Source organism: Dromaius novaehollandiae, chromosome Z (assembly GCF_036370855.1).
Source record: "Dromaius novaehollandiae isolate bDroNov1 chromosome Z, bDroNov1.hap1, whole genome shotgun sequence".
NCBI classification, from domain to species: Eukaryota; Metazoa; Chordata; class Aves; order Casuariiformes; family Dromaiidae; genus Dromaius; species Dromaius novaehollandiae.
The window spans coordinates 57,301,816-57,326,906 of record NC_088132.1 but is presented as its reverse complement, the minus strand read 5'-3'; the positions used below and the strand labels follow the sequence as shown (position 1 = coordinate 57,326,906).

Here is a 25,091-nt window from a genome sequence, read left to right as displayed (position 1 = left end):
TCTGTGTGTGTGTGTGTGTGTGTGTGTGTATTTATTTGTTTTATTACCAAATTCTTGACCTTAAAGTGAGTAGTTGTAGCTCTGGAAGATTACTGATACAGTTTAAGTACAGTATCACTGATTGATAACTTCCTGTTTAGAAGCAGCTTTTGTTTCTTGTATTTTCTGAGGATGCAAGCTAAGTATACATTGACCAGCTGATTCTTGTGACTTCAGTTTAACTTGAATGTTTCTTAAAACAACCATGATGGCTATGAGTAGTTGTACTATCAATGTTATCATGCCATTCTCTAATTTCCAATTTTTTTTTAACCACCAAAATTTTGCAGTTTGAACTTGTAAAACTTCTTCTGCATGGAAGCATTTGCTCTTTCCTGTAATGCAGTCATGGATACAGAAAGGAGAAAGAAAGGAAGAAAAATGAAAAAGAAATAAACAGCCTTCTAGTCATCTCCCCCCACCACTGTGCTGCTGCTGTTATCTCAAGAACATGCTTGAGTTAACATTTACTCATCCAGTTGTACTGATTCTCCAGCAGCAGAATGCAAGTTAATGTGCTCTTCTATACCGACAGCTATTACAGTAGAGTTCCCAGTCTGGCCATCATGGGAGATAACAGCTGCATTTCCCACCACTAAGAACTGAGCATGCCATATTTATGCTATGAATTTAAACCAGAAAATTGCTACTGTAAAAAGACCAAGATGATTTAGGTTAAATCCACACCATGTTAGCAAAATGTGAAAATTGACTCACTTTATTTGGACAATGTTCAGCTGAACAAACAGATAATAAATATAAAAATCTGAGCAGTCAGTCTGGCAAGTTTAAGTTCCTCACCAGCTTGTGGGGTCAGTGTTCTTCAATGGTTGAACATTCCAGAGATCTTGCAAATGTGTTGAAACTGCACTGATTTTGTGGGGGCTTGTGTCCATCGCTTAGTCTTGGATACCACTTAGACAAGTAGAACTGCATTAATGCAGCCATCATTTTCTGGATTGTTTGTTACTTGTGCATATTTCCCTAAAGAGAAAAGGGAGTTAAATTTAAATGCCTAGTAAAGCTTGTAGTTTGCACATAATAAACTAAATCAGAATTTTGCATGTTTAATCCACAAGTCTGTTTATAAGTCTAGGAAACTCCTGTTCCAGGAGAAATGCATTTTGAAATCTAAATGCAGTTTCTGCTGAGCTGGAAATGAGATTTTCAAAATATTTTTCAGGCTGTTTTTGAAATGTATCATTTCAAGTTCTCAGTACATTTAAAAAGAACAAAAACAACAACAACACACCCCCACAACACCCAAACACACAAACAAAAAGCCTCCACAAGTTTTTAACAGGGAGGCTGGCTTGGACTGTAGTACAAGTCAGCCTGATCCTATAAGACACTTCTAGTCAGAAGTTCCACCAAAACTCTAATGTGACCATTCATAGTTTATGTGGTTAGGTCATTATAGACTTGTAGCGCTAGTTAATACAAAACATAGCCAAGTAAGTGAAGCCATTTTTCTGAACTTTACCTAATTTGATGTTGAAAATGTGAAGCAAAAGCCTGAGATTAAAACTTGCAACTTGCATTTTTATAGCTGTCTAGTGGTTGCTTCTGCTACAACCCCAAACTAACATTTAAGAATGGATCAACGCTGACAATTTATAGGACGCAGGCTTAAATCTCTATTGCCTCACGTACCATTAAAATTTTAAAACTAGTTCTGCAGTACAACCAGCTTGGCTACTTACCCCAGATCACTTTGCCTCCTTGGGTCACAAGGCCAAGCTCACTCACGTTCACCTCAATGACGGTACCTTTGGTAATTACACCCAATGTTGTATACAAAGGAGAAGAAGGATTCTTCTTTACGCCAAGGATAGGTAGGCAAAAAGTAGCTTTAAGTTCAGGATGTGTCACATGTGCCTTCTTGAAACGCAAGCCCTATTGCATAAGGGGTGTTAGAACAAGTTAATATTTATTTCAAGCTCTTGTGATTAATTTAACATTTTTAGCATTATATCCTCAGCTTCATGTATTTTGAGAGTAGAAATAATGAAACAACTTAGAATATAAAGTGTTATCTATCTACTGTAAAATGCTAGACTTGTTAAAATCTGATTAATGACAAGGTGAGATGAAATTCTTTATGTATATTTTCAGGATGCCAATTTTTAATAGTAGTGCAAGAAGAATGCTTGCTACCACAGATGGCTTCTGTCCCATGAAGAAATCAGGACCTAATGGTAAAGCATTTCACCATCTTACTGGTTTTCAGACTTGAGATTTTTCTTTTACTTCTTATAAAACATGTGAAAGATTTTTTTAGATTTAATATTAAACACCCATCTCTTATAGCACTTTCTATCTAGTGACCTGAAAGTGCTTTGCAAAGGAGACTTTACTGCTCAGTACTGTAACCCTTTCTGTGTCAGTTAAAAACAAAACAAAACAAAAACATCTATTAAAGGCCTCTGTGTAAGATAACGAACTAATAACGGAGTATAATCCAACAGGCAACAAATGCTTTCGTCTTTTCCTGTGAGGAAACAGGAGCAGCTGTTTATAGTAAAACTACACCGTCCTGGACAGTCTAACTTCTGTGCGCTGCCAGGCAGCTAGAGCCCACAAATTGTTCTTACACGCACATAAAAAAAGGCTGGGCTGGAGATGCAGCACTTCCCCTGCCTACTAGCACTGCTGTGCTTCAAGCTGGGTGCTGCTGCTCATCAACAAACCAGAGAGAGAGAGGAAGCAGAGAGCCCAGGCCTCTGCAACACACAGAATCGCAGCAGTTTGAAAAAGAGAGATGCCATAAAGTTTATATGCTGTGTCAAAGTGCTTCCATTAGAGACTGTCCCATGCTAATTTGGGAGCTGGTAGCTTTAACTTCCTCCTGTAATTCAGAGGATGCCAATAAGTGTAGAGATATTTCAGTGTAGACAGAGGGATGACTGCAGGGGCCCACCCCCAAGGTATTCTAAGTTTAGATTTCTTCAAACATACTATTAAGAATATTCTAAATCAATAGTTTAACCAACTGTGTTATCATAAAACAATGTCTCCTTGACACTGGAACTCAGAGCAGTAAACAGAATTACTTAAATATTTTAAGCCTCAAGAACATTACCATTGGTCGAATGAATCGTTCATATTTAGGAGGTTTCCTAGTAAAGCCATCTCCAACAAAGCAAACTTTTGTAACCATTCTCTTCCAGGCCTTCTTCTTTCTCTTTCCTGTACGGATCACTTTCAAAACTTCTGTTTCTCCTTGTGCACGGACTTTTGGCACAGGAACCTCCCATTTGCCCTAGAGGAAAGGAGGAAAGGAGGAAAAAAAACCCCAACAAAACCCAGTAGTCTTATATGCATGCAGCATTGGTAAATGAAAGGGGACAAAGAATAAAATACAATTTCACTAAAGCAAAGTTGTAAACCATACCTCTTATACAACTTGCAGCTTCTCAGTTTAGTTAATGATTAAATTTATGATAAGATACTACATATGCTTATTTTGTCCTAAATGGCTAAGCGATTTGAAGTTTTAGGTTTTATACAATATCAATATTTAGACTTTGCTTGCAGGCTGTGAGTCATCTGAGCATCAACGATTCAAAGTGGTCATCATCACAAGCAACAGTAAGTATCTGAATTTATTAATAGTGTTACTTACAGCTTTTTCTTTTCTCTTCTGTTTGATCATGTTAGAGAGAACTTTAGCTCGGGACTGGCCCTCTCTGTCCAACAGGTATGCTGGTACGGCTCCTTTAGGTGTTTTTTCATCATTCTTTTCCTTTGTATTCCTCTTTTCATGCATTTTAATGCTGCGAGAAAAGAAAGATGTTTTTAAAACCCACTCAGTATTGAGAGCAGAGAAAAGTACTTTTCTAGATGAGAGATGAAAAACTCCTTTCACCTTAAACTTGTGCCTACTTAGAGCTTACTTTTAAAGAGATATATTTGTAAACAAATTAAAGTAGTACACATTTATTTTGAAGGATTAATCCTAAGTATTTTTCATGGGAAACTGGTGATCTCATTTAATATAACAATTCTGATAGACTATACAGAGTGCATTGGAAGCCTGACAATTTCTATCAAGACAGGAATACATAATACTTGCTAAGAAATTTTTGAATGGCTCAAAACAAGCAGTGTAACTCTCTCAGCCAAGCACTTTAAGAGTTAATAGCCTTCCTCTCTGAAAAAAAATAAAATTCTGCTACTCTTTTGAGGCTTGATGGCAGCACTTAAGTTTGAGTTTGGTGTGTCTGTAAAGGCACTGAAGTAGTCATGTTCTGTTACCTGTGAGGCCGTTTTCAAAACAAACGAAACAACCCCCAAAACAACCCCCCCAACCTATAGTCAAACTCAATACCTTACAAGTAGCTGAGGAAATAACTGGCTACACTTGGAGAACGACAAAAACAATACGTGGTAATAGATACTAAGTTCATTAGCAATAAATGAATGCTGTAAATATTTTTTCAAGTCCTGAACAATAGAGAAAGTTCTGAGAAAAATGCTTTTCTTTATCTAAGCTTGATATTGCAATTTATCCTGGAAGACAAGCCTGGTTCTGCTTAACCATACACTGTATGTTACTGTACTTTTTCTATTAACAGGAGGTATGTTTTTACAGTAATATAGGAGTGAAGGTAAAAACCCTACATGAATGCATTTGTATTTTTGTTACGATTACATTTTAATAATCACTACTGCTAGTTAACACATATCTTACCGATTGCTTGTAAGAACAGAACTATCGTTAACTACTAATGGCAGAAACACCCAGAGAGAAAAGAGGAAGACAGGAATACCTTAACTGTGGCAATAAAGCCTTCTCTCCTACAACTGCAACAGTAACTCAAAGTATAACGTATCACCCCAGTAAGCGCTAGGTCTAACTGCCTTCACACCTACTCTCATCCTTCCCTTACCCGAACCGGACCCTCCCACAGAGCCAGGAGATACTCACGTCTTTTTCATTTGTATCTTCTCAGCGTGGCGCTGCTTGTGGTAGAGCTTGGCCTTCAGCCCTATCATTTTCTTGGCCTTCCTCGACCGCTCGTGAGCCTCACGGCCCTCCTTCTTCCTCCTCTTCTCATGGTAGTCGAGGCGGCGCCCGTGCCGCTTGCGGTGCAGCTCGATGTGCTCGTTTTGCGGCTGGGGGCGAGCAGCCAGCGCCGTCAGCAGGTAACGGCCGCCGCCCGGGCCCGGCCGCCGCCGCCGCCCCCCTCAGCGCCCCGCTCCGCTCCCCCCGCCCGCCCGCCCGCCCGCCCTCAGACCCCCCGACCCCCCCTCTCCCTCCCCCGCGCCCTCTCCCCTCACCATGGCGGCAGCCGCCCCTCGCGCTCAACGGCGGCGCTGAGCAGCCGCCTCGCTCGCTGAAGCGCAGCGGAAGGGGTGGTCCCGCTGAGAAGCGGCCCCGGCTGGGAACGCTCCCTCCGGACGCTTTGGTTCCGCCTGTAGGAGAGGCAGCTGCCTGCACCCGCTGAGGGCTCCGCGCCCGCCTCTGTGCCACCGGGAAGGGGGGGAGGTACGGACGGAAAGGCAGCGCGGCGCTTTTGGCCGCCCTGTTCTGGTCCGGCCGGGGCAGAGAGCCGGAACTCGGGGCGATGAGCGGGCGGGGGCCGGCCGGAAGGGAAAGGAAGAGAGTCCTGGTGCGCCGGCGCAGAGCGCTCTGGGAGTGCAGCTCGCTGCCGCGCGCTGGGGCCGCCGCGTCCGGCAGCGCCGGGGGGGCCGCGAGCGACGGAGCGGGAGGCGAGCGGGGCGGGTCTGCGGGGCCCCGCCGCTGAACCGGCGCCCTGGGACGGCGGGAGAAAGTGGGTGTTTGGCGGCGAGGTGGGAGCGGGGCGCAGCTGAGGCGGCTTTTTCCTTGCTAAAGTCACCGCGAAACGCACGTCGTTGGCTGCGCCCCTGGCGTGGGCAGCAGTCGGCGAGGCGTGGTTTAAACTTCTGCCCTTCGATGTTGTGTCGCAGCAGCCTCGGAGACGCTTAAAAACTTGTCGTGTTTGGTTGCCGTACCCAGAACACCCCCCCACACACCACCACCACCACCACCACCACCTCCGAGGCTAGAGGAGCTGCGTGCGGTTCACTTATTTACAGCCAGGGCTTTATCTGAGCGTGAGTATGGACTGTGCTGCTAATTCTTCTGCTTTACTAGTTGTAACCTTCTTTGACAAATGTGTTAGTGCATGTAGGCATATGGTTATGCTGCATTTTTAGGGCCTAATACCATTACTTTTATGGGTCTGACATGGATTTAACTTGCAAAACGATAACGTGAAAAAGAATAATCTGACTAACACAAAAAACTAGTAAGTTTCTTGATTGTTTTATGTGGAAGTAGTGCACTTACCTGCTTTCTATCATAAGCGTTTTATGCTATGTTTACTTATCTCCGCAGGGACCATCTTTCGAAATGGGAGCCACGATGTTGAGTATTAGAAGGAATTTTTCAGTGCATGTGTTGAAGTCATCAAGTTTGTGCAGTGAGGTAAACTTTTTCCCAAATTTTGATACTCTCTCTGTGAGCAAAAGCTATACTTCATTTACTCTGAATAAACATATTTTTTGTCTTGACTTCAAATTAAACAGATTATCTGAATAAAATATATAATTTATTTCCTGTTATACTCAGGCTTCATGTAAGTCAGAGTGTGGAAACTGTATTTGTAATGTTTCTGTGAACTTCTTCGGTTACCTGTGATTTTGATTACTTAGCATTTTTCATTTTAAATTTATGTAATTTAAACAAATACTTAGGTGTGTTAAAATATTGTAGCTCTTGACTAGTTACATTGATATAGTCATAGACTTCTACTAGACTTCACAAGTATTATTGGAGTTGGACTTGGTTTGAATCTTGGTGCTACTGTCTTCGTGCTCCTGTTTCCAGATAGGTGGTAATTTGAGTTTATGTAAACACCAAACAACACTTCTGCTTCTGCAGATTTCATTTGTATCTGCTTTTCTCCAACTGGAAAAAATATATCTACAAAGTAATCATTTATAATAATAACTTTTTTCTGTGATATTTTCCTGTTAAGTGTATGCATTTCTGGAAGCAAAATATGAGAGTCACAGGAAGTCTGACACAATGGAGCTGTAGTCAGAGAAACCACAGTTCCCTACCAGGTACAAGTTTTAAATTATTTTCTTGTTTTACTGAATTTGATTTATGGCCTAGTAATAGTAATTGCTCTAAAAATTAGAAAGAACATTTCCTATACTGTGTTTCATTACATTCTTTTGGTCATTTTTTATAGAGTTTGATGTATAAAGCACAAACAAAGCAGATAAAATGTTCAGGGACTGAAAAGATGTGTTCTGTATAGCTGCCTTTTTCTCAGCAGACATATGGTTTGAAGCCTTTAGGAAATGAAAAACAAAATAATTAGATAGATAAGAAATCAGGTCAGCTGTCAAGTGTGCAGGAACTTCTGCCTGATTGCCTGAAGCATTAATTTGTGATCAAGTAACTGATGATAGCCAGCATGTTGGACAAGGCAGAAAGACAGGAATTTCTGATTAAAGAGAATGAAGCTTGAAGTTATAATTAGTGAATCTTCTTTACACAGTCAGAATTAATGAGAATTAGAGGAAAAAGATACCTGGAAAACAAAATTTCAATCAAAAGGGATTGTTATTGTTTTCTGAGTAGCTTCATTGCTATTCAGTGGAAATCAATTAATAAGATAGCATTGGAAGTCAGGACCAGTTTTTTTCACAATGATTTTGATGAAGAGGGAGACAGCAAGAAGATACTGATCATAGGTGGGTAGCCAATTCCATGTTTATCGATTCAGTGCTGCGTATGGTGGCAGAAGTCTTAATCTGCAATCATGCATCTGAGAAGATGATTTCCTTTTCTAAGTTCCTAGTGGCACTGTAGTCTGTGTTGCAATAGGTTACTGTTTTTATGTATTTTTCTATGCAATGGCCCTGCGTGCCATATTGATTCCCAGTTTTGCTGTGCTGAGTACCTCAGTGTGTCATGTGAAGGTTTGTTCTGTACACAAGAAGATACCATGACTTAAAGAAGCAGGAAGTCTCAAAAATACTCATGACAGTTGATTTATTTTAGAAACTGGAGAAAAAAAGCAGTGTTAGTTGGAGTTTTTATTTGGAGCTTTTTTTGGTGAATTTCCAGCCTGCCACCTTGCTGCTTATAAGACCAGCCTTTCTCACCACTACGATGTTAACCTATAAGATATCTCCGTAATGTTACCTGTGATTAAAAAGGATGATTTGAAGATGGTGAAGGAATGTTAGTTTAAATATTGTTGAATTTTGTCTGGCGTTATCAAAGAAAAATTTAAACAGAAAAACGTATTAGAAAAGTCAGTAGCTTAAACAGAATTTAAATGGCTTATTTAAGTAACTGAATTACAGATTAGTTTCATAAGCATTTAGCTTGGCAATTTATTTTCCAGTTAAATAGTGTGAGGGAGAGGAAATGTCTTTCAATAAAATATGAATTTAAAACTCTTACACCCCTTAACCTAAGTCAGTTTACATCTTCCCAAGAAACATGCGGTCTATCCTTAGTATTTAAAGGAGAAATAACTTTTGAAATTTGTTGTTTAATACCTAGTTCAGATGAGTTTCAGCATCACAATTGTCTTGAACTATGGCATGTATTTGGTATCACTTTTGCAGAGTTAAGATGTGGCTATGCTGAGGATACTTTTCTTTGTTGACTTTATCCTACTGTTTCTAAATTACACCTCTTTGAAGAGCTTCTCTCTCTCTCCCTTTTTTTTTTTTTTCTTTGAGACTTGTTGAAAATCCAGCGCGTGTCTCAGAAGTTTGAGGTTATAGGGATTAGGGACTGTTATGAATTGTGGCTCTATCTGAATCTTTCTTCAGACAGGCTTTCTAGTATTCTTAAATATATTTAATTTTGTTAAAATGTGTCATTTTTACATTGAGGTTAGTCTGGCAAATCTTTATTTTATCTTTGTTTTGTTCTTTTTTTCCAGGAGATGTTAAGTCTCTACGTTCTATCATTAACCCTCATATATCCAGGTAAATAATGCTAACTTATTTTCTCTATGTAACAGGCAGTCAAGGTAATTGATCTGGCAAAATGTCACGGGTTATTGCAGAGCACATTGTCTGTTTTAGATTACAGTTAGTATTTCCTTACTTCTTCCTTTCTGACATTTCAATACAGAGCAGTTGTTAACGTTGGAGTTGTCTCAGACTTGTAAAATGGGACTCTTCCGTTACATCATCAGAACCAGAATTGCCCTCTTAGAGAGAAGATCAAAATCCACCGCAGTCACTGAGAGCTGAGTTGGGGGGGAAGGAAGTGTCTTGGCAACCAGAGCATCACGATGGGCAAAGCTGTACTTCTTTTTCCTGGGAGAGCTCAGCCTTGTTAGATGAGGGTCTGAACATCGAGGGCAAGGTGGTTAGGGGCTGAGCTGTCAGAAGAAGGGTGTGGGGATGAAGTTCCCTTGGAAGACCGCCTCTATCCTGTAATCTAATTAGGCTGGGATTAACGGTGAGTGTGGGGACTGATGACAGGGCCTTTGCTGATGATATGCAGAGCCAGTAAAGCAATGCTGGGAGTCTCTCGGCAAGGTACTTGGTAAAATGAGACTGGGCTGAACAGAATTAGGGACAGCTCCATGGGGGCTTGCGTGTTAGGTTAGGGGTGCAAAAGGGGGTGTGCACAATAGATTGTTGCAGTCATCGTTGAGACAGAACAGAGGATGGAGGGGCTATTTCTGTGTGTGGAGAGGGCAGCTGGGTGCAGAATGAGGCCAAACTACTACAGAAGTGAAGTATGGAAGCCTGTTCGAAAAGTCTGAATATTACCAATTTAGAGAAAATCCACTGTTTCAATACTACTGTCCTTCAGTATCAAACATAAACTATATCAGCTATGTAGCAGAGAAAAAATCTTACTCATCTGATGTCCTGTTCTTAGTGAATATGAATGGTTTGTTCAGATAACAACATCGCTGAATGAAAAGTTACCACAGTAAAGGAAATGTTTTTGCTTTATGCAGAATCCGTAACATTGGCATCATGGCGCACATTGATGCAGGGAAAACTACAACAACAGAGAGAATGCTGTATTATTCTGGATACATAAGATCACTTGGAGGTTAGAACTACTTTCTCTATTCCAGTAGCTTTGAGAGATTTAACTGTAATATACAATAACACACAATGTAGTTAGAGGCAGCTGTTAGAATATTTTGCATAGAGGCCTGATGTTTCAAAAGTTGTGCTGCACCATAATGAAAGTATAATGCACTTTCCACTGTACTCTCAGGCAGTTGTACCTTGAGAGACAACAGATTAACTTTTTTTGTTGAATTTTAATGTATTATGATTTGTTGAACTCTTAGTTAGAGGTTCTCCTGCTTTTATGTATTGTTCATTGGCTATTCTGGCAAAACTCTTTTTCCTGTTTCCTTTTGAAATGTAAAGAAACCAGATTAATAGAAAGTGACAATTTATTTTGAAAGCTGTAACACAGGGAAGAATTCCTTGCTAAAACAACTTTCACAGATCTTTGCAAACTCCATCAGAGTGAGTGAGACGGAGGTGGACTGTAGCATGTAATTATTGTCATGGGGAAAATTATACAATTTAGTTCCTCTGCAGTCTCTCCAGCACTTGAAAGAGTTCAGTATCAAAATAGACTCAAGATTGAAAGCAGCAGTCACAGCAGTCTCCATATCTGCTACCTTTTGACCTTATAAGTTGAACTCCCTGTTCTCTACTGCAAGTGGGAATGTTAGAAGACATTGGGCCTTCGAGGTGGTTGAACTTGGTGGCCTACTTGTTTGGAAATGTGGGACTGCTTCCCTTTCTATTAAGGGGAAAAAAAGACTCTTACTTAACTTTAACTTAACTTTAGTTTTAATTTAACTTAATTAACTTGTAGTTATTAACTTTTAAAATGTCAGATTGCATACAATAAGTGCAGCTAGGATTTTTTTAACAGTGTAGGTTGTTCAGAACTTTGGGTTTTAATTTTTAAGTTTCTCACAATGTTACTTTAATTAAAAAGAACAAAAAAAGTTCTTGGAAGTGCTTGTCTTTGTTTATGGAGCATTTCTTTTCAAGAAATGGAGTCTAGATAAATTGCCTGATACTGTCTTTCTCTGAATAAGTGATAGTTTTCATAGCTTGTACATACACAAAAGGAACAGTATTTCCAAATCTCCCCTACCATCTTTATTCTAATACAACTTCATCTTTTGAATTATTTATTTACTGAACTGTTTTCCTAATTGCTGTTCACAGATGTTGATGATGGGGATACAGTGACAGATTTCATGGTACAAGAGCGGGAACGTGGTATTACCATTCAGTCTGCTGCTGTTACTTTTGACTGGAAAGACTATAGAATCAATCTGATTGACACCCCAGGTACTGCATTTTAGGAGTACTCTTGTTATTAGGAGAGAGTAGATGAGGTGGGGTGTCATAGAACTTAGCTTTTGGGTTTAAAATATGGTATGATATTTAGTCAGTTGAATTGTTGCAGTAGATAAGTTTATACTGAGCTCTGTTCACCTTTGACTAATTGTTTGCTGGTGCCTAAGGCAAGCTTGTTTCTCAGATATTTCCGTGCTAAATTGCTTTCAGTTCTGGGATTGCAATGTAACTATCCTGTGTGTTTCAATGACTGCTGAGTGTATTTCTCTGAAAGTGAAGACGGAGGGTTTTTTTGGCATGGTAAAAAAATATAATGACCTGTTGATGTTGCCTCTTTGAATTATGGCAGTGCAAAATGAAAATTGTTTTTCAGGTCATGTCGACTTTACAGTGGAAGTTGAGCGTTGCTTGAGAGTCCTGGATGGAGCAGTAGCTGTGTTTGATGCTTCAGCTGGTGTTGAGGTAAAAATGACTGGTAGAATTTCTTATGTGTAATGACTTAAAAAAGACTGAAATAACAACGTTATAGGGAGGTTGCTCTGCATTACCTCTCTTCATGCTTTGAGCAAAATTTGCCTGAGCTCAGAAGCTGAGCATTTAATTTTAAGTCCTGTGGGGTACAGAAATTTCCATGGTAATAAGGGGCAAATAAGTGGCGTTCCCATTAAGGCTCCCCCTTAGGAGCCAGGGGTGTGTGTGTGGGGGGTGTTTCCCCTCCTTCCCCCAAATTTAGATTGAGATGAATACTTCTGGCTAGCTCCACCAATGGAAAGAAATGAAGTCTGTTTCCTTCTTATTATCAGATTTCATGTAAAAAATGAATCATTTTTCAGCCAGAATTTCACCCTCCCCACTAGTGTGTGTTTAATGCATCCTTTGGGACATCTTGCAGAAAAGGTGGAGGCAGGCTGCAATTTGAGTTTGTAACATGAGATGCTCAAGTAGTTCTGGAGAAAAGTTACATGTTTTGAAAGCACAATGTTTCACAGTGTGTCCTTTGCCGCATAGAAAGGATGAGAGAACTGCTGATCCGCGTTAGTTGCGTTGTTTAACAAGAAACGTGATATCTCATATTAGAGAGTCTGTGGTTCAACTGTCAGCACTAATGTTTTTCTTTTGCTTTAGGCCCAAACTCTGACGGTGTGGAGACAAGCAGACAAGCATCAGATACCGCGAATTTGCTTTTTAAACAAGATGGACAAAAATGGGGCAAGGTATTACTTTAATCAACATTAAAGACCTTGTAAGAGAATGTGTCTAATCCAATTAAGGTATGCTCTGTTCAGCAGAAAGTGAGCAAATTATGTTAATACTTAGTATGCACATCTTTATGATGATTATACTGATGCATATTTTTGTGTAATTGTGGGAGTAATTTTTGCTGTGAATAGGAATGGTAAACCTAGTTGACTGTATCGCTACATTTTGGGTAACTTTTAAAATCTGTTGTTTTAATACAGTTTTACATACGCTGTTGAGAGCATCAAACAAAAGTTGAAGACAAAACCTCTGCTTTTACAGGTAAGCTTAGAAATTATATGCTTATCTGCTTTTCTTTTGAATGGAACTCATTTCTTAATATTTTGTAATTGTCTAAAATTTCTGTTCTATTTGCAGTTGCCCATAGGGGAAGCAAAGACCTTCAGAGGACTGGTTGATGTTGTGACTAAGGAACGAATTATCTGGAAATCTACTTCTGCTTTGGATGATGGAAAAATTTTTGAGCAAAAGCCACTGCTGGAAGCTGATGATCCCAACTTGTTCCAAGAAGTCCAGGATGCCAGAAATACCTTAATAGAACAAGTAAAGTTCTAAAGTAAACAGATTATGTATTTAAAATCATTATTTAGAATTGTAGGAAAAAACAGGCTGGAAGGGAGCTCTGGAGGTGTCTAGTCAGTGTCCTACTCAAAGCAGGTCTAATTTCAGAATTAGACCAGGTTGCTGAGGGCCTTCTCCAGTCAAGTTTTCAAAGTCTCCAAGGATGGAGATTCCACAACCTCTCTAGGCAGTGAGTCCAAATGCTTGACCACCCTCGTGGTAAAACATTATTTCCAAACGGAATTTCCCATGTTGCAACCTGTGACAGTACCTCTTGTCCTTCACTTGTGTTATTCTGGAAAGAATCTGACTCTGTGTTTTTATGAAACAGGTCCACCTCCACCTCTTCAGATATTAGAAGACAGCACTTACATCCTCCCTTAGCCTTCTCTTCTCCAGGCTGGACAAACTCATCCCTCTTGGCCTCCAGCTGAGCTCTGGCATACTCACTGCCTTAGTGGCTTTCCACCATCTAGTTTCTTTTATATCTCTCTCCACAGTTTGTCAGTCTCTCTTGTGCTGGGAAACCTAAAACCAAACTCAGTATTTTACGCTACTCACAAGTGCTGAGTAGAGGGCATTAATCACTTCCCTCATCTGCGGGCTATGCACTTGCTAATACCGCCCAGTATGCAGCTAGCGTTCATCGCTGCAAGCAGAGTGTACTTGTCCACCAGACCTTCTGGTCGTCTTCTGCAGAGTTGTTTCCTAGCCAGTTGATCCCCAGTCTGTACCAATGCATGGATTTGTTCTGTCCCAGGTACAAGATTCTGTATTTGTCCTTGTTGAACTAATTTCACATTGTCTTCATTTACTTTCCATTTGTCAAAGACACTTAATTCGCATTATAAACCATAATGCGTAGTGGCAAAACTTGCTGTTTTACGCAGCATTGGACTCCCTAGCTGCACAATACATGTGTAAAATAGGAAATGCTCCTCACTTTATAAATAGCAAACTGAAGAATACAAGCAGACACCAAATTTAGCATTCATTTGGCTAACATGGCATCTTTTACAGTCTGAGATGCCAGAATACACTTGAAATATTCCCATGAGCCCTGGCAGATCTGACCCAGGAACTACAGGATGTCCTTGCCTTTCTGCAGTGGCAGCTAGGAGCTGGGTGGAATGCCCCAGACTGTTTAAAATGGCACTAAGTGCTGTGTTACGGGCAGCTGACTGCCATCAAAAACCTTGTTCCAGCTTCATCCGAAAAATCTGTGGCAGAGATGAGAACAGAACAATGTAAATGTTTCTTTCACATAGATTGTCATACTGTGAAGCTAAGAAAGCGTAACGGAAACCTGATCTAGGACTAGAGTCTTAATGAAATTTGCACAGTTCAGAGAGTTTAGAAGGAGTGAAGAATGAAAGAACAAGAGAGAGGAAGAATAAATTGCCTGTCCAGAGTGTTTTTTCTTCTCTCCTCAGTTTGCATTTTAAGGTCTTGCACTACTTTGACTAATTTATATAAGGATATTGCAAGAGTTAGTTTTACTTGAGTGTTTTTAAGCAAATTTCCTTACCAAGTAAAGAATGCAAAAAAAATCCTTTTTACTTTTATATTACTTGTAAGAATAAGAGTGTAATAGAGTTTATATTTGAATGTATGCTTTTATAAGTAAAAATATGTGACATTTTAAAATTACGATGCCTTGAATGACACAGGAGTGCATAAACAGATGATGCTGGACTTCCAGTTTGCTTTGAAAGATGAAAGCTGAAGAAATCTGCTTTATATTCCTCAGAGTTCAGAAAAACATGTGCACAAGCTGTTTTTCAAAATTTCCAGGCTTTAGATGGGAATGGTATTACTCAGCCTCTTCTGTAAAGAAATTTGTTGACAGATAGAAAGCTTCATAAGAACCGCATGTTTTTCTTCAGTTTGTGGTCTGTTCTGGAAGCAGGAAGGGATGGCCTAGTAGTGTGATAACTGAGATAACTTGTATTTCTAAAATATCTTCCGCTGTATTTCCTATCTTATTAATAGGGGTTTTTTTTTTGGCCAGAAATGCTGTAAAATTCAGTATCTTGAATAGCAATCATCTTGTGCACTTCCTTTACATTTAACTAAAGGAATGCTTTCCTTTATCTTTCATATTTTAACTGTTAGCTTAATAGGACTTCTAATTGCTTATCAGTAATTAATTTCATTATTTGGTCAATTGCTGTCGCAGCCACTAGAGGGAGCATAGTGCCTCACTGCACTTTGTGTGTAGCGGGTCTATAATGGCCAAGGGTATGGGTGAGGCGAGGTTTAAAGAGCAATACGTTTTGTTTATTAAACTACTTGGTGCAGCTGGAAAGTTCAGATGAGCTCTTCCACCTATTATGTCCTACAGGTGTGAAGAAGGTAAAGTGCCATGGTTTTTTTCAGCTGTATCAGTTGGCCTATTTACTTCTTGCTTCAAAATTTGCTTTGTGAATGAAATACATTCAGAGTCAAACTCTTCATCACTGTCACCGTGTTGCTGCAGGTTTTTTCAGTTTCAGGGGATATGAACAAGCATGATCTCTCCCACTGATGTACTTGCCTGATTTTCTGTGTAAAACTGATTCTCTAAAGGCTCTGCCTTTTTTTTTTCTTCTTTTTTTCTTCGTCTTGCAGAAATACTCTAAAAGCCTTAAAACTCTAAAGAAGCACTGCAAAAGCATCCTAGTTGGCATTTGTTGTCAAGTAGAATGTGATTAAATTTGATATATATTTAACACACTCTTCTTTGCTTGCAATAAAGTGAGTGGAAGAATAGTAAAGTATTTCTGCTGTTAAAAGTAACAAATTCCTTCATGTAAAGGAATACTTACTTTTTTGAAGTAAAAAGGATAATGACATTTCTGAGACTGCAAAAAGGAATTATAATAGTTGGGTTGAAATTTGAGGTATGGAGTGTATCATCAGTATTTCTTGGTTTGAGTTTGTGATCTCTGGTATCTTTAAAGGCTTCATTCCTGCTCCAGTTAGTTAATTCCTAAATAATTAAGATTGGTGACTTATCTGTGAAACTGCTATATGCTAAATAATAAAGCAGAAATATTCTCTTGAAGGTTGCAGATCTGGATGATGAGTTTGCTGAACTGGTTCTAGGAGAATATAGTGAAAATTTTGACTTACTACCAGCTGATAAGGTAAATTTTACCTTTAATTAGTAATATTTTTACTAGCTGTCATTCTGAGGAGCATGGCTTTTTTTTCCTTTGACAAATACTGATTTTGATTTTGCGAATATGCTTTTTTTCAATCAATAAAAAGTGTCGCACCAACTTTTGTGGTGATTTTAAGGTACTGTGAACTTAGGAGAAAGTATATTCAAGCTTAATAGGAACTTTACCTAGTAGTACAGTGCTGGGCACAGCTCTTAAAGTATGGTGCATTTGTTATGGATGTTTTTATTGGAAGTTAGACTGCCAAAAGAAAGTTTCGGGAAGGGTGAATGGAGTTTCCAGGTGGCGTGAGGCCAGTTAGTGTCTGAGCTATTGATTCTCGCTAACAGAAATAACGTCTGTCTCCCTATGAATGGGTTGGATCTTCAGATGTTGCATGTTGAAAATGATGAGGTAAAACTTTCTGAATAAAAAGGAATGTTAGAATAAGAACAGTTACAGATCTGCATGAAATGTGTAGAAATCTTAAAAGTGTTTTCTTATGTTTTGGCATCTAAGCATCTGTGTTTACGGTTCATCCATAGCCCTTGAAAGGCAATGTAAGAAGTTTGGATGAGCGATTGTTGTATTTGAATCATAGTTCTTAACTTTCTTGGGATCTGTACTGCTAAATAAATATGAGAGTATACAGCAAGTGTAATCTGAAAATAATTATTTTCTGCAGTTACAGTCTGCTATACGTAGAGTCACGCTAGCTCAGAAAGCAGTGCCTGTTCTCTGTGGCAGTGCGTTGAAGAATAAAGGAGTGCAGCCATTACTGGATGCTATTACTGCGTACCTGCCTGCACCTAATGAGCGTTCATATGAGTTTCTGTAAGTATAAGGAGAAAAGGCAGGGAGAACGGAAGTGTCAGGAAAAAGGAAAAACAAGTTGGAAAGGGTAAAAGGAGAAAATTAAAAAATATTTTTAACAAAAAATTAATCTTTAAAAAGATTTACTAACTTGGGGTATTAAATAGCAGTTAAGATATGTAGAATAAAACGATACCTGAGTCCTGAGCCTGTTTTGGCCAGTGCTACTGAAATTGTGTGCATTTATCTCCAACTGCCAATCTTTTCAGTTTTTAGTTGGAGTCTGGGGATCATCTCTAGTACTGACTAAGTCACATGACATCTTACTATGTATCTCTTCTATAGCTGGAACTGCTTAGATCAATATTTTTGTATAACTTATGTTTTTAAAAAAATCTCCTTTTATTAATATTACAGCTAAGAAACATACAGCATCCTAAATAAGTGGAAATTTAGGTAAATCTGGGTTTGAAGTGGGTTAATCTTACAAGTTTGTTTTTTGTTGTGTTTTTATTTTGCAGAAAGTGGTACAATGATGACCTGTGTGCCCTAGCATTTAAAGTTCTCCATGATAAATGTCGTGGGCCACTAGTTTTCATTCGCATTTATTCAGGTTCAGTGAAACCTCAGTCAGCTGTATATAATATTAACAGAAGTTGCACGTGAGTAGGAGTGAGGTACAGTTTATTGTAGTATTGGAATGTCTTTTAAAGTAATGACTAATTCAAGAATTTTGTTTCCAGGGAGAGAATGAGCCGGCTGCTCCTGCCTTTTGCTGATCAGCAAATTGAAATACCATCACTAATGGCTGGCAACATTGCCCTTACTGTTGGGTTAAAACAGGTAAAGGAAAAAATTGATCCTAAAAGAAATCACAGGCTATTGTTGGGATTGGAAGGGACCTCTGGAGATCCTCTGGTCCAATCTCACTGCTCAAGCAGGGTCAGCTAGAGCAGATTGCTCAGGACTATGAAGCTTGTTTCAGTACTGTACTTTCCACTTCTATGATATTGTGTCTCAAATATGGGATGCTTTTTTGTGTTGATTGTTCCCACACATGTAAACTTTATTTGGAGTACATATACTTCCCCCCTGAAATGAAAAATTACAGACACTTGTGCATTGTAATTTACCTAGGGAGATGCAAGGCTGTTTAGGTGGGAAGGGCTGAAAACTGAAACAATTTTAGTAGGGTTCTGATCTTCTGTTTATATTGTAACTCTTACAATACCAATGCAATATAATGCCATGAGGAGACCTCAAATGGCAAGGAGAGTGATATTGCAACTAAGCTACCCAAAATCAATAGTTCCAGTTTGATGGTTCTGTTGGATAGTTTACTAATCCTGTGTTTTTGTGTTTGAACAGAATAGATCTCATTTGCATAGTTATTTCTTAAATGTAACCAATTTTGGCATGCATAAGCAATTTTTCTTTTGCCAATACTGGCCTTTTGTGGCTTTATATCTTGAGTGATAAGATAGATTTAAAATGTGGTGAGGTTGATGAAGAAAAAGTATTCTAAAGTTGAGCAAAATTTTTCCTCCTCTTCCAAATCATTTTAATTATTCAAAGAGAGAAGTTAACGTAGTTATTTTATAAATAAGTGGAGTTTAGCACAACTGCTGTTGAGGAAGGAAAAAGATCAGTTGCTTTCCCCCCCCCCCCCCCCCCCCCCTTGTGGGTCACTGGGGGTTGACGTATAGAGTGCCACTGGAGATACCATAGTGTCATCCAAGACCTCAGCTGTAGCAGCAGCGCGCCGAGCTGGAAGGGATGCTGGTGGAGAGCGGAGGCGTACCAGTGAAGTAGAGAGCCTTCTGCTGGCAGGCGTTGAAGTCCCTGAGCCAGTCTTTTTTTGTACAATTGAACCACCTTCAATGGCCAAACAACAAGGTACAGTGTGCTTATAGACTTGGAATTATGCTACACCCTGATCCATGCACACCTGGTTGATATCCATGAGTTGTACAAATTTATCTGTTGGTGATTTTAAAAGGCCCTTATTGGTGTTTTGCACAGATACGATATCATGTATAGATATAACATAGAATATCATGTTGTGATTGTCAGTATCCTTTGCTGTTACTACTTTAATGATTTTTCTGTCTGGAAGAGTACTAGTTCTTCACTTTGAAAGAAGAGGTGGAGGCAGTTTTCCTCGTTTCCTTTCCTTCATTCTTACTGTCATGCTTAGCTTTGCTGCAGTCAACTCGTGTGCTGTGCATTCTGCCTCTGAGTACAGCTAGCCTTAAAATGCAGGTGCTTTCTTCGGTCAGCACTTGCAATTTTTCTCTCTGGCATTTATAAATGTTTCCTGCAGATCTGTATTCAGTGAGCATTCACCCATGCGGTGTGACCTCTGGTCTTGCTGCCTTTCCCAAAGAAACTCAGAGAAATCAGAGAACCTGGTAATTTGACCATCTGGAAATACGCACTTTGCACTCCCTATCTTCTTTGCAACAAAGCTGGGCTTGGTTGAATGCTGGGACTTCACTGGGGAAAGAGAGGAAGGACAAATACCAGTATGGGATGATGGAATGGAGCAAGGTAGAATGTAGTTTTGGAGCTGCGTGCCTGCAGACTGAGCCATTGGATTGTGGGTATTTTTTTCAAAGGCTGCAAGGTGAATAAAGGCAGTTTAGACTGTGAGTTCGTTGTGCTGTGGCTGTTTTTCTATAGCCGTATTCCTCAGTAGTTAAGTAAGATGATGGGGAATCAGAAGAATTGACTTGCATTTTAACCCTTTTTTGTTGTTGTTGAATTCATCTTGAAATCTTCATGCAAATCAGTTAAGAGCAAGTTTAAAATTTTTATTGCCTGTAAAAGGGGGGCAGTATTTTTCACTCACTTGACAAAGGACTTACAGGTTCTGTTAAGTCTTTATATAAGGGCAAAATATTACTCAGAAAATGCTATTGTTAACAATGAAAATTTTTTTCAGTAAGTCATTAAGTGGAACAGTCATTATTTTAATTAAAAATCTCTTTTCTCTAAAAGTTGCAGAGACAGTTTTAAGCTTTTGTTTGATGTCATTAAATTTTGCTGTTAAAGAAATCAAATCAGTCATAGAAATGCTCTGTACCCTGCAGTTAATTTATTGGAGAGAATGAGAAGTTGAAAGTTGCTCGTAATTAGAGTTGATGTTTGTCTGCCAAAATCTGTTTCCTTATGGTCCTCATTCCTTTTGAGAATAAAATTTGACTGTGTGAGGAACATGATGTTTAGGCATTGTGATTCTCACATTACTGAAGTTTCATTATGGTGTTTGATATTTATGTATAGACTTGGATAATGCACTGAACTGCCTTCAACGTGAAGATCCAAGTTTAAAGGTGAAGCTAGATCCTGACACAGGACAAGTAAGATAAATCTTCCATTGCTTACCTTATAATCAAACTTCATTTTAGGACTGTTGAGATCACCCTTCAGTTGGTTCACTTACCTATTGAGATGTTTTTGAATTAAAAGGCGTCTAGAAACATACAAAGTTCTGTGCATCAAAGCAAACTAAAATGATGCCTTGTGCACTTACACAGAGCATAAGATAATCTCCTGTATTCTGCAGAGTATGTTTTTGACAGTCCTTTTTGAATTTAGAAAAGTCTGAAATATGTAGTACTGAAACTAATACAATATGTCTTTTTCTACAGTGGGCATAGTAGCAATAATTACCATCTCCCGTATGTAGTGTTTAAGTTGGGAGATCTAAAGCAGACCTGTTTTCTTACCTCTGGGCTCCTTAGAATTTTGAAATACTTTTTAGAAGCTATGAAAAGTGTATAAGTAGAGTCCTTGCTTAAACAGTCTGTACTAAAACCTGAGTTTCCTATGTCCCCTCCCCTCTCTTCTGACTAGACTATTCTGTGTGGCATGGGAGAACTACACATAGAGATTATTCATGACCGAATCAAACGTGAATATGGAATTGAGACTTATTTAGGACCTCTTCAAATAGCATACAGAGAAACCATCCTAAATGCTGCCCAAGCTGCAGGTAGAACGAATGAATATAAGGAATGTTTTGTTTCTGGTTTTGTAGCTTGCTTTATTTGAAATGATCTTTAATTATGCTTAATTGCTTTGAGTAACTTTCAGATTAATTGTTTGGTGTATTAGCTTTTTTCCAAATTCTTGCTTCATTTTTTTTCTGTAGATACATTGGACAAAACAGTAGGAGATAAACGGCACTTTGTAACTGCAGAGCTAGAGGTGAGGCCGAGGTCGGGGGAGAGCGCAACAACAACACCAGTCATAGAGTATGCTGAAAATGTCATTGAGCTGCTTCCCAAAGAACTTCAAGGAGCAATAGAAAATGGAATCGCTAATTCATGCATTCAAGGTAAAGGAAGTGCTGTGACAGCTACATTTTTCTAACTTTTATGTAAGAAGTAATTTAATAGATTTCTTGGAGGAAAGATTCCTTGGTAGCTTGAAAACTAAAAGACATTACCTGTTAACATTATAGACACAAAGAAAAAAATACAGAATTCCTTAACTACAAAAATCGCTGAATAGCACTTTTCCCGTGCCAGGAATGGAAGTCAGCATGCTTTCAGTTTTAAGTTTGATTTCTTCTAAGTAACTCAACAACAAGCTTGGTTTTGCTGTTTCTTGTTTTTTGCTTTTGTTCTTTTTAATCTGGTATAACAGATAAGACCTTTACTTGATGACATTGTGTAAACCACAGTGATGTGATGGAACTGGCTTAGGAGGCCAACATGTAAATACCACACTTTTATTAGTTACCGATGGTTTTTCTGATTTTCAAATTTGTTAAATCAGTGGAAGTATATAACGAAAAACTCTGCCTAATTGCAAAGTATAGCTCTCTATAGGACTAAAATGTCCTTTACTTTTGGTTCAAAATAAGATGTATTTATTAACTTGTGGCCAAATAGCTTACAGTAAAACTAAGATAGTGGATTAAATGATAAATGAGAATTATTCTAGAAGCAGCAGCATGTCTTGTGTCTTTGATGTTGCTTTGTTCAGTTGCAAAGCATCTCTCATCTCTAGCTGTGGAATGAGTCTTGATTCTAGTCCTCAAAGCTTGCCTGCGGGCTTTCTTCACAGTCCCCAAAGACCATTCAGAACTGTGCTCAGACCTCAAATCCAGCACTCTAAGGGTGATTAAAAAGAGATGATCTAGCCATGTTGCCTGTATGAAGAAAGCTGTGTGTTTTAATTTTCCCAACCTCCCATCCAGTCTCACAGAGTTCCTGCTCTGGTTGAGAATCCTGGGGCAGGGAGGTGACCTAGCAGGTTACCAGGGAGGCAGTTCATCCCTCCTAGAGTTGGGTCAACCCTGCACTTTGGGCAGTGGGTTAATATCTGGCCTTTGCTGGGATCACATTCTGTTGACAAGGAAAATGCAGAAGACATTCTGGCTACAGGTTGAACAAAAGTTTTCATGACTTCTTCAAACAAAGTAAATGTTCTTCTTTCAGTAGGCATGTTTTAGATATTATAATGTATATTTCTTTTTCTTTGTAAGATTAATTTTTAGGAACAGGGTTAAGGATGAATGAACTCCGCAACTTTGGTTCTGAAAATTGTTAGCTGTATTTTTGCAAGTAAGAAAGTATGACTCTGTATTCCTTTGTCTCCTGTAGCAAAGCTAGATAATGATAAAATTATAGAAGTAAGGAATGAGACAAGTGGTCATGCCCTTGTGGAGAGGGAGGGCAAAGGAGAAGGTAAAGAAGGTGGTCAGAAGCTACAAATTAATCCTGAAACTATTTTTTCATGTCTTCATATTATGAAAAGACAAATACTTTCTTTTTTTTTTTCTTCCCCCTAGGACCTTTGCTGGGATTCCCAGTTCAGGATATAGAAGTGACGGTGCAATCACTGACGGTGCATCCTGACACCTCCCATACGATGATATCAGCCTGTGTTTCCCGTTGCATGCAAAAGGTACAACAAAACTATAGACTCTTTTACAACACAGGAGCATGATGTACTGTTAGAAAAATATATGTATATCAGTATCTGGTAATTGTTCTTCTTGGAAAGCGTAATGCTCTCGCTGGGGACTGCATAGTTTTTAGAAGCAGAGAATTTGAGAGGAGTGTTACCTTAAGTATGTAAGCATTTCCTCTGTGAATTTGTTCCTAAAAAGGAACCAGCATAACTCTTTCCCTCCTGTAGGCTTTGAAAAAAGCCAGCATACAAATACTGGAGCCCCTGATGAACCTAGAAATCACAGTGAGTGAAGATCATCTCAGTGCAGCACTTGCTGACCTGGCACAGCGGAGAGGCAGTATTCAGGAAATCCAGAGTCGACAAGATAACAGAGTTGTAGTTGCTGCTGTTCCTCTAGCAGAAACAATGGTATGTGGTTATCTTGTTAATAGTAAATGGCAAAAAAAAGGTTAAAAAATGGTAAATCTGCCCTTTTAATGCTTAAAAATAATTAGGCTTTGATTAGCCTTTCCCGTTGTTATGTATGAATAAGTTTAGAATAGATATTTTAAATTGTATTTTAATTGTATTGAAGGTCTGAAGCAAGCTATCCAGAGGGTGCAGGGAGTTAAGGGCTACTTGGTTACTACACTTACGAATGTAATAGTATTTTCTGCCTAATTCAGGTTGCTAAACTAGCATGTTTTCAATTGTATAGTAAGTCAGAGAAGTAGTAAAAACTAGTAAACTAGTTTTACAGAGAGCTAGTTAAAAAAGATCATTTATTAATTAGTTTACCATTGGGTGTTATTGCACTTGTAATACAATAATATTAAAAAATTAACTTATTGGAATGTTGCAGTATACTTACTCTCTCAGACCTAAGCAGCTTTCTGTGCCAATTAATCTTTCCTGTATCCTAAATTGACTGATATTAGTAAGTATCTTTATACATGTTCTGTATTTTGTCCAGGGCTACTCAACAGTTCTGCGTTCTCTAACATCTGGCTCAGCAACCTTCACTTTGGAGCTAGCTAGTTATCAAGCCCTGAACAGTCATGAGCAAAGCGCACTTCTTCAGAGGAGGGGATTGGTATGATCACTTTACTCTGTACAAGAAAAAAGTTATGTTCTATCCTCCCTATTAAATATTTTCAGAAGACTGTTTAGATGCACCAGCATGTTCTTCTGTGACCACCTGGTTATGGTAAATGAGAGACTAACAGCTGCAGGAGCGGACTGTGCTTCTGACTTTCCAAGGGAATGGTCCCAAGACAAAGGGGAGTGTGAGTGAACTCAGTCAGACACAGCTGTCTAATGCAAAGCAGTTGAACCAGAGATGCAACCACAATTTGCTGCTCTGACAGTTCATATCTTACAGATATCTACAATGATGAGTGATGAGTGATGCATATCCTTTTTATAGACATAAGCACTAAGTGTATATTAATGCGCCATTAAGACTGTTTCTTAACTTCACAAAGTTTACTTAAGTTTATGTCTATAGATGAAATAACAGTTTTGCCAGTCTCTATTTGCATTTGTTTTCAGCAGAATATGGTTAAGCATCTTAAACTGTAAGTATTCCCACACTGTTAGAAGACAGCTTCAATGGAGTTTAGGACAATGCATGTAACATTCACCTGAGTTTGCTTCTGCAAATGAAGTAAGATCTGTTCAAGAAATGTTAGAAATGCAGAGTTCTCCCACAATAGGAATCCTACCTACCTACCACCATGGAGTGTTTTGGGGGTGGTGGTGGATTTTGTTTGACCTTTAGCCTTTTGACCTAATGATTGATTTAAGGTGTAATGGTACAGTTCTGATCTGCGGTGTGTTACAATTCATAATTCATTTGTAATTTGCAGTTGTATGCTTATTTAGGAAAGCAGCAACTGAGAAAACAAAATAAAAAGGTAGTTTACTCTTTATAGTCAAACTATCTTTCCTTTATTTTCCCTCGAATTTATCTAATATGTGAGAAAAGTGGAATGGATAACTGAC

General features: G+C 38.9%; 2 protein-coding genes across 4 annotated transcripts; one reads left to right on the top strand and one right to left on the bottom strand.

Moving 5' to 3' along the window:
* Positions 1–741: 741 nt before the first annotated feature.
* LOC112987090 (NSA2 ribosome biogenesis factor) lies at positions 742–5,434 on the bottom strand. Its single transcript, XM_064501441.1, has 6 exons — positions 5,323–5,434; positions 4,970–5,157; positions 3,665–3,815; positions 3,122–3,301; positions 1,743–1,935; positions 742–1,023 (listed from the first exon to the last, which is right to left on the bottom strand). Exons 1-6 carry the CDS (start codon positions 5,323–5,325, stop codon positions 956–958), a joined length of 783 nt encoding a protein of 260 aa, XP_064357511.1. The 5' UTR covers positions 5,326–5,434; the 3' UTR covers positions 742–955.
* A 214-nt stretch (positions 5,435–5,648) lies between these two features.
* Positions 5,649–25,026, top strand: LOC135323499 (ribosome-releasing factor 2, mitochondrial-like). 3 transcript variants are annotated; one of them, XM_064501434.1, is made up of 22 exons: positions 5,649–5,816; positions 5,977–6,120; positions 6,404–6,493; positions 7,047–7,134; positions 8,982–9,027; positions 10,020–10,117; positions 11,269–11,394; positions 11,777–11,865; positions 12,529–12,617; positions 12,864–12,924; positions 13,021–13,206; positions 16,272–16,352; positions 17,053–17,201; positions 17,702–17,842; positions 17,924–18,023; positions 18,887–19,076; positions 20,466–20,542; positions 21,039–21,177; positions 21,337–21,522; positions 22,984–23,099; positions 23,334–23,516; positions 24,061–25,026. In XM_064501434.1, the coding sequence occupies exons 3-22, from the start codon at positions 6,419–6,421 to the stop codon at positions 24,184–24,186; spliced, it is 2,346 nt and encodes a 781-aa protein (XP_064357504.1). In that variant the 5' UTR covers positions 5,649–5,816; positions 5,977–6,120; positions 6,404–6,418; the 3' UTR covers positions 24,187–25,026. The 3 variants fall into 3 exon arrangements, with proteins under 3 accessions (XP_064357504.1, XP_064357503.1, XP_064357505.1); XM_064501433.1 differs by having other exon boundaries at positions 5,974–6,120; XM_064501435.1 differs by lacking the exon at positions 17,702–17,842 and having other exon boundaries at positions 5,649–6,120.
* The last annotated feature ends 65 nt before the right edge of the window (positions 25,027–25,091 follow it).

What these genes read in the sequence shown, in the direction of transcription:
- LOC112987090 (XM_064501441.1), bottom strand. An exon ending in AGAAGAGAAAAGAAAAAGCT is followed by an intron (nt 3,302 to 3,664) that starts GTAAGTAACACT and finishes CCTTTCCTCTAG; the next exon opens with GGCAAATGGGAGGTTCCTGT. An exon ending in AACGATTCATTCGACCAATG is followed by an intron (nt 1,936 to 3,121) that starts GTAATGTTCTTG and finishes CTTATGCAATAG; the next exon opens with GGCTTGCGTTTCAAGAAGGC.
- LOC135323499 (XM_064501434.1), top strand. Translation starts at nt 6,419, where the DNA reads ATGGGAGCCACGATGTTGAGTATTAGAAGGAATTTTTCAGTGCATGTG. An exon ending in GAAATACCTTAATAGAACAA is followed by an intron (nt 13,207 to 16,271) that starts GTAAAGTTCTAA and finishes ATTCTCTTGAAG; the next exon opens with GTTGCAGATCTGGATGATGA. An exon ending in AATATTAACAGAAGTTGCAC is followed by an intron (nt 17,843 to 17,923) that starts GTGAGTAGGAGT and finishes TTTTGTTTCCAG; the next exon opens with GGAGAGAATGAGCCGGCTGC.